This window comes from Ambystoma mexicanum, chromosome 11 (assembly GCF_040938575.1).
Source record: "Ambystoma mexicanum isolate Mex_15411 chromosome 11, UKY_AmexF1_1, whole genome shotgun sequence".
Lineage (NCBI taxonomy): Eukaryota > Metazoa > Chordata > Amphibia > Caudata > Ambystomatidae > Ambystoma > Ambystoma mexicanum.
The window spans coordinates 189,674,299-189,689,669 of NC_090934.1; the positions used below are offsets into that span (position 1 = coordinate 189,674,299).

At 46.6% G+C, this 15,371-nt stretch overlaps 1 protein-coding gene across 1 annotated transcript in view; it reads right to left on the reverse strand.

Moving 5' to 3' along the window:
• The window catches only part of LOC138503210 (uromodulin-like), a 381,643-nt gene that overhangs the window by 97,612 nt on the left and 268,660 nt on the right, over nucleotides 1-15,371 (reverse strand). The window contains exon 6 of the mRNA XM_069622795.1: nucleotides 5,638-5,795. Coding sequence (XP_069478896.1) covers nucleotides 5,638-5,795 — 158 coding nt within the window. The remainder of the gene's footprint in view (nucleotides 1-5,637; nucleotides 5,796-15,371) is intronic.

Here is a 15,371-nt window from a genome sequence, read left to right on the forward strand (position 1 = left end):
AAGGGAGGCTCCCTTTCTTGCAACCAAAATGTCAGCTATGCATTCTCCACCTCTGTATTGCACGCTTGCAGTAAACTGTCCCAGCATCTCAATAGGGGATTCCGCATAGCCGCAGGGCCGAATTCTTGGTGGATCCAGCATTGATTCATCCTTTTTTAGAACATCTTTAAATGTCTCTTTAGAAATGATGGTCCATGGGGAACATGTGTCAACTTTCATGAGTATTTCTTGACCATCACTTACAAAAACATCTGTTGGACCTTTGCTGTCTCCTCCTCCAATGGTCGAAATCTCGAAGACATGTCTGGGGTTGTCTTGCGAGGAGTATACCTCCTGTATGTTGTAAGCTGAGTGAGCACCTTCTTCTTGGTTGTCTCTGGTTTCTAAGAGATTTATTGATGACCTCTTGCATACATTAGCGAAATGTCCTCTGGTCCTACACTTGAAACATTCAGCATTCCTTGCTGGGCATGAAGGGTAATTCGTACCATGCTTGACACTGCCACATCTGGTACACTTCGCACCCCATGTTCCTTTCCTGCTTGTATTGACATTAAGTCTCTTCCTGTGATCAACTGCGCACACAGCTTGGGTACTCTGTTTGTCAGACTTCAGTTCTTTGACATATTGTGAGGTTTGTTCTATGCTTCTGGCTAGGTCCACTGCTTCATCCAACTTCATGTCTTTTGCCAACAATTTCTCCTGTATCCTAATGTTATTTGTGCACTTCACTAACTGATCTCTAATTAACAAGTCAGATAGATGTTCGAATTCACAGGAGTGGCTTAATGTTCTTAATGAGGCTATGTACGATTCCACGGATTCTGAGGACTCCTGCGTACGCTGAAAGAACTTGTGCCTCTCGAATGTAACATTTTTTTTAGGCTCAAAATGATCCTTGAGTTGTTTAATCGCAAGGGCATATTCATCTGTGTCCTCCACTTCACCAGCTTGTGCACTGCCTAACCCATCAAACACTGCACGGCCTTCCACACCAAGATTGTGAAGTAATAATGCCTTTTTGCGAGTTGAGCTGAATCTCTCTCCTCCCATTGCCACCAGGTAGTTTTCAAACATGTCTTTCCACCTGTCCCACCTAACTTGGGGGCGTCCAGGTTCATTCAAAAATGACATTGGCGGAGGTATTGAAGCTGCCATGTCTTAAGCGGTAAAAAAAAAGGTGGTAAAGAGTGGGCTTGCTAAATGCAACCAATAGACTCTGGATCAGTTCAAGAATGCCCAGTGGATGCACAGACTGAGCAGTGACAGTGCTGTGCTATGCAGACAAAGGGATCAGTCTTGTATGAGTACAATCCCTTGTGTATGATGTCACAATCCTCCTTACATCAGTCTGAATTGGAACGTGATGGCTGCTCATCCACAGAATGGATACATGTCATAATGGCTGGCTCCTGAAACTTGCCAGAACTGCATGGGCAGGTTGCTCAGCAACGATAATGTCAATGCTAGGGAGGCCACGCCCACTTCCTTGCTCAGTGACTAGCGCTCGAGCCGGGGATCCTTGAAAGTAAACACTGTTGCTTTGAGACAGAGTCAATACAGTAATGGGGAAGGCAAGATTACACCCCCCCAGGGGACGCGCCTGCTGACCTGTTGTTCCGCTCCTCCTGACCTTCCTGCAGCGTCCGCTGTCGCACGGGAGTGTGGAATAATGCAGGCCACGCTATGACGAGACTTCAAAGGAGTAGGGAGACACTGCTGAGAGCCATCCTCGTCGCCAATGAGGAAATAAGGGCTCCAGGCAGCAGTGATGAAGAAACAGTAATTTATTTCATTACAGCGACAGCGGCCTATGAGAGCCGAGTGCCAACATGGCTCTCTCCCTGCAGTCTGAACTGTAACCCATCAACATTCTTAGAATAACATTCTTAGAACTTAATGAGCTCATAGTGCAGCTCAATGCTTAACTAGGATCTGGTAATACATTTTTATGAACTTGTTTTAACTTACACTTACATCATAACAGAGAATCACCAATTGGCAGCTGACAGCCCCTTTTTTCCAATCTGAGTACAGTGCCGCGGTTTTATAGGATCAATACGGACAAATGTTGCTTTACACAAAGCCTGTGCCTCTGCCCCAGGATCCAACAGCACACGGTAGCAGGAGCACCATATAGCTGCATGCCCTGGTCGGCACAACACAAAGAGAGACAGAGCAGTTGGACACGGGCACCTTACCTGGAAATAAAGAGAGGCGGTAGTATATCCAGAGGGGCCAAGAATCAAGAGGCCCGCAACGCGGCGGCAGAGCCTTCCAAACACACGTCACAGAGCGGAAAAGCTGCATAGTGCTAGAGGTGGCGTGTGACCCCCAGGACCCCACATGCACACACACGCTCGCACGCATGCAGGCAGAGAGACACACGGGACGCGTGTTGCTGGTACGGAGTCCCGGGTGCAACTGCTGGCCGGGACCTCCTCTATTAACAACGGGCATGCGCGAGCCCGAACGAGGCTCACGCATGCTCACAGTGCGTACGTGATACGCAACACACAGGAGCAGCCGGAGAGTCTCGTGGAAGTTCTAAAGGGGCGTGCCACCGGAACAAGTGCGCAGACACAGAGGGGAAAGGAAGGCCCGGCCAAGGTTGCTGGCCAACCAGGAACACTGAAGCCGGCGAAAAAGAAAATAACTACGTTGCTAACTGCCACGCACGGCTTATAGAAAGCTCAACTTTACAAACTCAGCAGAAATTGACTAAGCTGCGAAAGCACCACACACAGCACTGGGAAGGAACAGCTTTCAGACCAAGGGCGAGTTTCCTTTCACTGCACTGGCAATCCAGGCTCCAAAGAGGAGGGATAATTTCACGAAAATATAACACACTGCACAGCAGGGACAGCCTTCTGCATCAAGAGGAGGATAGGCACTGGAAGAAGAAACAGCAAACATGACAGAGAAAAGCCTGACAAGTGCAGAGAAGAGAGGAAAAGGGCTAAAGGAATGGGCAGCAGCAGCTGCAGAAAAAGTACATGGCTGGGCCTGGGTGCGCAAAAGACTAGAGGATGATTCATCAGACGATGAAGACGCTGAAGCAGAGAATCCAAGCACAGCGGCAGAGCCAGCAAAGAAGAAAGCCAAGACAGGTGAGTAAGACACTGAGAAGGACATAGAGGGAAACCAGACAAAGACTAAAGGGAAAAAAGAAACGCGCATGACAGAAATGTTTAAAACATGTTTGCTTTGGAATACAATGCGCAGCAAGAAGCGTTAGCAGTAGCGAATTTTGTCAGACTAGAAAAGATAATGACTACACTGGGGGGAAAACATAGAAACAAATAATGAAGTGACAGCAGGGGGATATATACTAGGGCACTTGAGAGCCTGGAAATGGGGAGCAGGGACACCAGCAGCACAACCCCCTCCTTCTGGAGAACCACCTATAACAGTGGGGAACCAGAGCCCGGCACATGAAAGCCAGCAGGCCATTGACAATGTGGGTGGGGTGGGGCGTAGCTTCAAGGGAAGCTAACAACATGAATGTTAACAGAACCATGCCCACAGAAAACAACAGCACCCCCATCAGCCGCAGTTTAAATTTGGAAAGACCCACACCTGCAATACCTACGCAAAGAAGATTTAAAAAAACACTAGCATGGAATATATGTCCCTGTCTGCCTCTTGACTAACTACTTGGTTCCTTCAGAGCTTTACAGGACACTAGACCCCCTATTCCAGTCTACTCCTGCACTTGGTCTCCCCTGACCCTCTCCTTCAACTTGCACTTGCCCTTGTGGGCCAATACCCCTGCACTAGCCTGGCTGGGCTTGCACCCTTTAGCCCTTCCAGCCCCTTACCTCTCACTTAGCTTGTGGACCTTCCTTCCCCTGCACGCTCTGGCTCTGTCCACTTGGCCTTTGCTGGCATTTGTTTTTCTCACTGGCCCTTCTTCCCTGACTGGCACTCCCTCCCCCGACCCATCTACCCTGCACTCCTCTTTACTGCACTTGCACGATCCGAATGTTACAAGGCATAGTAGGATCTTTTTTTCTTGTTTTTTCCTCCATTTTCCCTTCCCTCTTGTCTTGTTGGACCTCGAAACAGATTGTCTTTAGTTGCATTATAAATACCCAATAAATACAAATAAATAAATAAACCCTATGTCTGTTGGGTCTCCCGCCTGTAGTCTGCACCTAAACATTAGGCCGTTCTCCCAGGTCTGAGGCTGAGCTACTGCTGATAATCTGGAACGGGAGAAGAGATGAGGAGTCGGAAGTTTTGCTGGAATTTGGCGAAATGCAGGGCGCTTCTCCCACCTGATTAACGATAGATAATAGATTTGCCAGTCGTTGTAGTTTGAGATGATGGGACACACTACATTTGCGAGTTGTTTACGTACCGTGGCTCTACTGTGCCTGCCAGTATTTTCTCATACATTGTAATTATTGTTCTGTGCTCAGGTAGGGTAACTAAATCTATGATATATTCAATTACTTCACATTGATGGTAACACGTGAAGTCTTTTGTGAATTTTTCCTGGACATGCCTGCCTTAAGCACTTCACACAAAAAATAAAACAAATGTGATATCTTACACTATTCTCAGGGTTCCAGCACAGTCCGCTTTCGAACGTTTACCTGAGCAGATTTATGTGTCTAGCTGGACTTCAGCTCCCACAGTCTGTACCCATTCAGTGGCAGCAAAGGCCACACCCCTAAACTGGATTGCTTTCCACATGTAGGGCCTAATTCACAGAAGCATTTTATAATGCAAAACTCCATTGGAAAACGCTCTGTGAATAATGGCCTTAAAGTATACTGTGTTTATTGGTGCATTACCCTACCGTGCTGTGCAGCTCAGGTACAACCCTAATTGGTAATAGTAGTACGAATATTTCAACTAAAACCACATCCTCCCTACGCACCCCTGTTTGTTAGGCACCCTGAATGAACTCCCCCGGACCTGTTCCCATTTACTACAGGGACCATGAAGCAACTAGTCTGCAAAAGCCATGAACACAATTCGCAAATAAAGAAAGAAATAATGTCAAAATACTCAACCAGACACTAAGAAACATTCGGGACAAGGCTTGCTGATGGTACCAGCAGTTACCCTGCCTCGCTTTGGGAGGCCCTGCAGCATTGCCCAGCTGAGCTCGGATGCTTCAGGGAGAGGTGCATGCCAGGCACACATCACTATAACTATACTCTTACTTAAAAAAACTTCATATGTTGAACAACGTGCTCCAATATTTGCTGAGAGATCAATAAGTGAGATGCGGGCTATGCAAGTGAATTCTTCCACAATTAGTGTTGTCTTTGTTTTGAGGAGGGGTGAAATTGGTATCCTTTACCAAATACTTTGTTCCGCCCCATTTCCATGAACATACAGTAGTTAATAAATGCAAAATTACAGAACACAGAGTAAATGCATTGTTGGATGAAATGGAGTACATAGGAAAAGGAAACCAGTAGAAAAATCAGAAATTGTTCAAAGCACAAAGAGAGCAGAGAATTTTAAGGCATGTTCGAAATGCATTTATAGATTAGTTCTGTGGGGGATCCACTGACTGAAATGTATTCAATACATTGTTTGAATGGTTTGGACCATGACATGTATCAAGCACTTTAAGTCTCCCCTACCCCTCGTTCATACATATATCCACATACCTACCCGAACAAAGGATGCAGGGCGGTGAGCAGGCTCGTCTGCATTGTCATGTTGTAGGTACAGCTGAAGGGTATGTTCAGAGCACTGCTTATTATAGTAGGAAGTGTCAAGTTAGGTGGAATGTAGAGGGCATTTGTGAAGGTCACCATGCCACCATTGACCTAGAAAAGAAATTAAGTTGAAAAAAACAAAATTAAAAACGATTGGTGGGTAACATACCTTCCAATGTTCCACAACTTCTCCTATTAAGAACACCAGTGATAACATTTAGAAAAATAGCACTAAAAAAACTTTCCTGGGGGTTGTGACAAGGCCACTTGGTGGGGGCTTTCCTTGCAACCAAGCAGGGGCCAGGAGAGGGCAGTGTTGGAATTGGAAAGTCTGTGTGTTCGAAAAGGGGAGGATTGTGAAAGAGGTGCCCTAAAGAGAGGAGTATGGGGAGATGTGGCAGGTCCGCTGGAAGTCATGCCCAGGAGAGAGGTATGTAGACTGAAACCTGATCTATCGAATCACATTCTTCCAGACACTCACTTAGCCTGAAGTACTCAACCTTCTCCTCCTGAGAACAGATTCTGTGCCTTGTTATTGATAGGGATAGTAGACGATCAGTGATAATAGTATGAACGGAACATAACAAAAACAAAAGAAGCCTCACTCTGGCCCTGTTGCCTGTAAGAAACAGCATGCCAAGTATAGACACCATCTGCATTTCCTCACATGCTCGTGCATAATCCAGTACCATGTAGTGTGGGCAAGGGTAATGAAGGGAAAGAACATGGTGATCCGTAGATAATTCCCAGTGGAAAATTAGTCTAATGATGCTAATGCACTTTGGGAAAGGTAGCTTCTGTGCATTTTAGCAACACAATAAGCAACTTTATGTCTTCCGTGGCCACTTGGGCTTTCTATATGCTTTCTGTAAATATTATTGTTATGATGATGCCTTGTTAACGTTCTCAACATGTTCCCATATGGAGCTCACTTGTACTAGCTGTGAGATCATGCAATTCCAATGTCAGCATTCTTGGAATGTTATGCTTTGACAAACAGCAGTTGATGTTGGATGTGCTGCAGGGCTGGTTGGGGGTGTCAAGGGTTTTGACCCATGTTGAATCAATAGACTGGGTAGATGTGGGGATGAGCTGTCGCCGCCCACATTCACGCCAGAATCCAGGAGAACCGGTAGTTTGCAGACACCAAAATGGTCACCTAATCTGCCACCCACCAGTGCAAAGAAAGATGGTTCTGTTCAAAATCCGTTTTTATTGATGTCAAAAAGTTGCTAAAATCATGGGCACAAGACCACTCTAAAGATACAACCTTCTTGTGGGGGGTTCCACATCACCACTCTACTGTAAGGACGCCATCAAAACAATGTTAAGCAAGGATCCTATACTATCAAGCAAAATACCACTCTATTGAAATGCATTAATTCAAGACAGATCCCAAAAATGGGTGCAGTACCAGCTTTGTCCACAAACCGGCGCTAGCGGTCAAAACTTTGACAGGAGAACTGCTACTTCAGAAGCTAATCAGCCTCCTGAGACAGCTGGAAACTTCAAAGGCCTGCTGGTTAATTAAAACTCTTAACCACCTGCTGTTCCCAGAGACAATCTGATTGCATTAACAGGCCAAGAGGCTGGGAAACCATCTCACCTCAGAGACCCACACAACAGCCCAGGAAATCACAGGTTCATGCTAACCAAATGCAGAGTGGCCCCCTGGCCTGCTGACCTCAGCCGACACAATAGACTCTTGCAATTGAATGGGGTATGTTGATTTTCAGTGTGGACTGTAAACAGAGCCCTGCCTGGGAGAGGAGAGACATGTGGTACTCCCAAGTTTCTGGGGGTGGACTCAGAACCTTAATCTAAGAAATGTACCCACAATTCAAGACTTGATTCAACTCTGTACCATGTTCTAGGACCAAACCCCGCTATTTATTGATATTACAGACACTGGGTTTATGCTAGAGACCTAGTAAAGTACTGGAATATGGGTAGAAGGGGGGTGTACATTTGTGTAATTTTTGATGAAAAACCAATGTTGCAAAACCCACTAAAAGTGAAAATAAGTTGCCATTTCGTAATCCAAGCTCTTAGAAACATCAGAGTTGGAACAGAGACTACCTTATGTGATATATGATGTGTGTATGTAATGTCAACCACTTGTGTATCTGGGAAAGGTATTTAGTTATGAAAATGATTTCTAAGGTAAGAGCAAAGGGGAGTGTTCTTTCTGTATGCCATAAAGATGACATCTCATGACTTACTCTGACACACAACTCTGTTCTCCAGTGAGAGCACAGAAAACTCTTCAACCTATCAGAACCCTTAGTGGGTTGAGCATGCAGAATTAGCCGACCCACCCACTTTCTAAACACATAAAAAGAGCCACTGGAAGCCAGATAGGACTTTCTTTTTCACTTTCTGCGGAGCATTTTGACTTCAGACTTCACATCCAGAGATCCAGACTTCAAATCCATCAGTCTCCAGAGACCAGAAATTAACTCCAGAATTTGTAGCAGAGAGGCCTGAATCCACAAACTGAATCCTTTTTCAGCAGGCCTCCAAATCATTTGCAAACTATTCAACAGCCGGGCGAGCTGTTTGAATTTTTGCCAAGAACTTTTGTCAGAAACAGAGACCAGACCGCCGTGCAGTGCCGAGAACCTTTGTCAGAACCAGAGATCCAGACCGCTGTGCAGTGCCGCTAGCAGAGCTGACCCAGAAGGTAGAATTATGCAGTGAGCAGAACCAGGCCGAGACCGTCCGTGGCGAGGGAACTGCAGTCCAATCCTGACCGGATCCGTGGCAAAATCGCATTCCTGTCCAAAATATAGTGTGAGTACTGCCAGAACTGTGCAAAACCCAATCTCTTAGTTTAAAATAATCTAATCCAAACTGTTTTAACCTATTTAGAACTGCCTCCTAGAATCGTGTCATTCTGTCATCTTTAAACCTGAAAACTGTCATCTGTCATTCTGAGCTTTCAAATTTCAAATCCGAAAAACTACCTTTACTAAATCGGCCGTATCTCCGGAACCGTTTGTGATAGAAGCGAGATTCTAAGCTTTCCAACAAGCTCTAAACGGACTTGCTACTCCTCATAGTTCCTCCGTAATTGCGCTCGAAGCACGCGACTAAATTGCCGCAATTTGACAATTTGCACAATTTCAGCAACATGTAAAAATATTTGTCCTTGCTTTCCTTTGCTGAAATTCGTTTGCAACCTGACAATCATTCATAGAGCATTGCTAAAGTGATCCTGAACTAATACAAAGTATCTATCACCTACCCTGAACCTCCTATAGGGAATTGAAAACAATTTTAGCACATTCCCCACTTCATTGTCATCACATTCAAAGCATTTTGGGCCTGTGTTTAAAACCTCTACCTGTTTTCCTCTAAGCATGTTAGGGGGGGAACTCAATTATATTTGATTGCATTCCTGAGAACTGTGTGCTTTCCTTCCATCTCTTTACCTTGCATAAAGGGGGGGGGTGAATTGTCAAAGAAAAGTGATTACATTGTCTTTTGTTGAAGTCATATCAAGTTTATTTTCTGTATTGCATTTTCATTCATCGTTGCATTGTCCTTGCAGCCATAAAAGCATTCTCAGCTACTTTATCCTGTCTATATCACTTCTAAGCCATCAAAAAGAGTGTACCACTGTAACATCATCCATTCTTGACCACTATCATCTTCACAAGTGTGCTATCAAATATTAATTTACTATAAAAGTGTGATATATATATATATATTGTTTAATTTTCAAATAAACCTTTTAATTTGAAAAACAAACCTACTTCTTGGCTCAGTGGGGTCAGGGGGATTCTAAGAGAGGGGTGTTATATAAGGGTTGTCATCCAGAGTAAACAAACTGGACATAAAAATATATCAATAAGGGTTTCCCTCAGCATCCCAGACTAGGCATTGACTTAGCTGTAGTGTTGAATTGAAGCCGCTTACAAAGTGGGGGCTCGTCCGGGATATTCTGGGTTAGATTTACCACTTGTGCAGCTTAATACAGTGTGCCAACTGACCGGATACACATATCCGGTTAGATCACCACGCTGTTTTACACTGTGAAAGCACCCCTCAAAGGAACGCTCCAAGGAAACGGTCTGTTTTGCAAAATAAAATACAATCTTCTGTAATTCTGGAAGGAACTCAAATTCCAGAATAAGGACACTGGTAGACATCAAAATAGCCAGAGAGCACTTCTTACATAAGCTATTTGTGAGAGGTGAACGGACTGAGAAGGGCCAGGATGCGTGGTTGCAGGCAATCACACAACAGGTCACTGCAACTGGGTTAGATATCTGGAGAGATCAGGGTCCCTTACATGTGGCCCTGAGTGAACTATACATGGCTCCTAAAGCTAAAGATGAACACAAGATGGTTAGGATAGCGGCATATTTGTATCTATATATGGGAGCCATGCAGGACAAATGTGCTGAAGGCCAAGATCTGGCAAATAGGCAACAGATTGTGTTAGAGAAGGCCCAATCTGACCTGGTCTCTTCTGAGCAGAGGATGCACAGAAGCCAGGAGTCAGAAAATGAGAGCAGACAGTATCTCATTAAAATCAAAGAGGACATGTGTATCCTGCAACAGGAAAAGTCTGACCAGGATACCAGATTTCTGGCCTTGCAGAAGGAGTACCAAGAAGGTTTGGACTCCCTACTGCAGAGCCAGAAAAAGCTGGAGCAACAATTAGATTTCAATAGGGCATGTGCTGAGCAGGTAGTCACCCTGCAAAGCCACCTAGATAGGGAAAAGGCAGAGAGCAATAAACTGATCCTGAAAGACCTGGAAACCCAGGCAGAGTTTGAACAGGAGTGCCAGAAAGCTGGTGCCTTTCAAAGGCAAAGGGACGACCTGGCGGCACAGATGCAGACTCTTAGTCAGGAAAGGGACTCCTTAGGTCAGGAAGTCTGCCATTTAAAAAGAAAAACTGAAGAAAATCACTTGGCCCTCCAGGGGCTGGGTGACCTCCAAAAAGAGCATCAGAACTTGTTAGAGCACACCAGGAGGGTGGAAGAGGCTCTGGCAAGAAAGGAGCAGGCCAGTAGGGATGGGACTCAGGAGGTAACCCTCCTGCAGCAAAGACTGGCCCAGTACTCCAGGACCAATCAGGAGGCACAGAGAGAGAATGACGCTCTCTGTCAGCACAATGATAGGCTCCAGCAACAGGTAACCATGCAGGAGAGACTGATAGAGTCTAGTAAGGCCTTAACTGAGGAACTGAAAGCGCAGGCTCTTGCATTGCAACAGGGAGCAGGGGCTGATAGAGATGAGGTTCACTGGGAAAGGGAAACACCTGAGCATAACCTCAGGAGCCCTAGTATCAGAGGCCTTCATCTCTCCCAGTCCCTGGACTCTGCCACCCCATGTCCCCTGGTGCACATGAGCACAGGGCCACAGGGATGGCAGATTACTATCCAGCCAAAAGGATGGGGCTCGTAGGCCAGTACCACCCAGGAATGGATGGGCGGGCATCTGGTATAGGCACCTAAGTACAGTGCAATTTAGTGGGGAACCCCAGGAGAGAAGGCCCACTAAGGGCATCCTGAAAACCTCTGCCCAGTTAGGTCAGTGGGGGGGGGGGTACCCATCAAATCCTGGTAGCAAGGAGGGATCTGAAGACTCCTCTGAGCGTCACAGGACACAGGAGACCAGGTCCACACATTCTGCCAGCTATTCCCAGGCTCGCAGAATCTGGGAAAACCTGGAAGATCAGACGGGCACCTCTGGGAGCAGTGCTTCTGAATCAGAGGATGAATGGACCACGGTTACCCGAACCAAAAAGGCCAATACGGTGAAAAGGGCCTTGCTTAAGGACCCCTTAAAACAGATTAAGGCAATCAGGAATGTCATCACGCCTTATCATAAGAACGCCAAGTATTCTGTTTGGGAACACTTGGAGCTCTAGGAGCAAATGATGGAGACTTTCCATTTGAAGGACAGCAGTAGCTGCATCCAGTACGTCAAATGGACATTCTCCCCTGAATACTCCAGTTTCTTTGTGGGGCTGGAGGACCAAAACCATTCAAGATGGTCCACATATAGGGCGGACATCTTGAAACATTTTTCTGTACATAGAAATCCCCAAGAGGCTCGCAAGGCAGCCTACAATTTGCAATGTGGGGAGGATCAGGCCCCACAAGAATTCGTGCAAGAATTGAAGCATGCCTTTGCGCAGACCACCAGAAGGGTGCGCACGGACAGCAGAGAATTCATCAACACATTTTTCCATGCTCTTCCCAAGTACATAATGACCCAGCTCGTGAGAGATTTTCACGAGAAAAGATCTTTAGACTGGGTCATTGAGCAAGCCACCCGGATCTATGAGGTGCAGAAGCCCACAGAAAACAAAAGTAATGCGCAGAAAAACCCCAAAACCAACAGCACCCCTGCTGCTGCCAAGGTGGCAGAGGTAAAGGTTGCCCCCGTTTTAGATCTGGAGATGGGGGGCCTAAAAACCTGCTTGCGCCAAATAATTCACAGCCCAGAAGGCCCTCGGGCCAGTCATAGACAGGGAGTCGAGGAAGTAGTCCCACAAATGGGATCCCTCGCTCCCCTGATTATGTAAGTCCACGCTACAAGGGAAACTGACCCATCCTGGATTATGTGTGGACTCCTCCAGCCCAAGGGGGGGATCCAGTCAAGCACCTAACCCAGAGAACTTCCCTCCAAACTTCCCATAGGAGGGCAGAAATTCACCAAACCCTGGGCCAAACTTTTTCCCCAGGTATCCACAAGGTTTCCAGCCCCAAACTCATCCATCCTTCTTTCCCCAATTCCCTCAGCCCAGACTACCTAATCCGGGAGAGGGGAGGTCAAGGGTGGAGGGGTACCCAAATCTTCCCAAACTGGCGTATTACCAGAGAAGGGATAGCTACCCTTCCCGGGATCAGCCCAGGGGAGAAAATAGAGCCCTGTATCAGCCTGAGCGGGTTTCACAATTAGAGCGCCAGGTTCAGAACATGGCACAGGATTTGGGCCGCATGCTGAGGGCCCAACAGAACCCTCAGATGGGCATGCCGGCACAGAATGCCCCAAACTCTGGACCTGGTGCTCCAGAAAAATGACGGGGGCAGCACCCCGATAACCCACCGGTTCCCAGGGAGGAGGCACAAGGGGAAGAGGGGTGTAAAGCCTTGGAGGAAGCTTCCTTCCCAACTTGTAAACAGCCCTTGGAAAACCAGGAACTGGAAACAAAATCTCCAGCCCCTGAAAGCCTGCCTCCCAAGGAGCAGAGGGGGGGTAGGAGAAACAAAGGACCCAAACAGACCCACTTTGTGGAGGAGGTACAGGTCTTCCAATTTGAGGTAGAGGGATCCTCAGAGGATCCTGGGAAAAGGATCTTCTCCTTCAGAGATGGGGGAACTCCTCCCAAGGAAAAATGGGTCCCAAGAGATTCCAATCCAGACTGGGTGGATGTGGGGATTGAGCTGTCGCCGCCCATCATCCTATCCCAGAACCAACAAAACCAAACTTCCCTGGTTCAAACCCATCCTGGTGACTGCCTCCAAAAAGGCAGGGGTGGCCCAGAACCGGAACCAGGGGAACCTAAAACCGAATCAACAGACTGGGTAGACGTGGGGATTGAGCTGTCGCCGCCCATCATTCTATCCCAGAACCAACAATACCAAAATCCCATGGGTCAAACCCATCCTGATGACTGCCTCCAAAAAGGGGAGGGCGGCCCAGAACCCGAAACCATCTCCAGTTGCCAACTTTTTCTTTCAGATTCCCCAGGCTCTTCACAGAATTCTGCCCAAATCTCATCTCTCGCCATGTCCAAAACCAGAAAGTTAGCCCACCAGTTGTCCAGAAATGTGCATCATCTGTGCCCCCTTGAGGAGAAGGAGGGAAGATATTATGCCCCGGTACAAGTACAGGGGCAGGGTACAATTCCGACGCTGGTGGACACTGGATCCCAAGCTACCCTTCTGTCCAGAAGGGCCTTTGATGCATTAAATGTAGGAAGGGGGGCGAATTTCCGTATTCCTCTCACCTCTCTTCCTGGACAACTGCAGAACTTTGACGGGAAGGAAATTCCTGTCGAGACGACTGCAGATTTGGACATCAAAATTGGGCGACACAAGGTGAAACACCCGGTCATAGTAGTGACTCCAGAGGGCACCCCTTGTTTACTAGGGAATGACCTCATGAGAAGGTTGTCACCCCTAATAGATTGTGTAAACAAGGTCCTCTGGACCCAGACTAGCCGACCAATAAAATTAAAACAGAGTGTCAACCATGTTAGTTTAAATGGCACCTGCCACATGGTTGAACAAAAATCTAACCAAGTAGAATTTCACTTCCAGAACAACCAAATTCCAGACGTGACAGTAATAGCAGTAGGACAACAGACTGGTGATGGGGTGTCCTATCTATTTCTGAAAATCAACCTTCCTTCCAGTTTAAGGTGGTATTCCACACTGGAAGGAAACACTCTGAAATTCTTTACCAATCCACAATCAGACACTCCCACTCCTATAGTCCAGAAAGATGTGAAATCAGCTCAGAGCCTGGCTGATATTCAGCAAATTGGAGAGCAGTTGTTCATCCCTGTTCAGTTAAATGATGGGAAGGACTCTGTTCTCGCCCGAGTGTGTGTGAACAACGGTAAGAGCTTCATCAGCGAAGCCATGTTCCGCCAACTCCCAAAAGATCCAGCCATTCCCACATTCAAACTGATAGACAAATGGGAGATGCACCTGGAAGCACCCAATTCCAAACATCTCCTGCCAAGCAGGTGTATGCTCAGAATCTCCATTGGCAACAAGAGCATAGTCCATAATTCTTGGGTCGTGCGAGACGTCACTGCCGCCTTTTACTTAGGCAGTGACATTCTCAATCGCTTTGCCATTAATTTGGACCTAATAAACTTCAAAGCTTGGTCCCGATTAGCGAATAATCCCATGGGCTTTGATGATTCAGGAAAAGCATTTAGGTCAGCACAAATGCTACCTTAGGCAGTTGAAATTCAGATTAAACAGGAAGTCACCATCCCAGAAAGGACCCGACAATTCTCCCTGGAAGTGAAAGTTAAAAGAGGACAAATATTGAAAAACCCTGATGCTTATATTCATCTAAATGCTTCTCTCCAACAACAAGGGTTAGGGGTAAACCCAACACCATTAGTCAACATAGAACATGACACCATTCCAATAGAGGTGGATAACAGCGACTTACAGAGTATTACTATAGCCGCAGGCACCATTATTGGAATGGCGGTTGATGACCGACATTTCTCCATTGATTTAGGAAATGAACTGTTAGGACAAATCCCCAAGGACTGTTTTGACAGTGACAGTGATGACAATACAACACCAGACAGGATTTTCACCCGGCATGGGGGGAAATTCCTGGTGTACACTTCTTGCCCTTATGGTAAGGAAGATGTGATTTGTGACTTCAGGAGGGATGAGGTGATTTTCCAGTTCCATGAGGGCTGCCTTTCCCACCTGAAGCCTCAAGTCCAAATCAGCACTCTGACCAGGGACTTCTCCACCCAGCTGGAGGAGGCCGCTGAGATAGCTAAGCCAGAAGTCTTTCCAGGCTTCAGGCAGATGGTGGAAGAGAGAGTCAACCTAGCTGATGCCTGCGTGACTCTGGAACAGAAGCAAAAGTTGAAACAAGTTTTCTTGGATTTCCAAGATCTCTTTGTGGTAGACTAATATGACTGTGGTCGCACCGACATCCACACAACAACAATTCCCA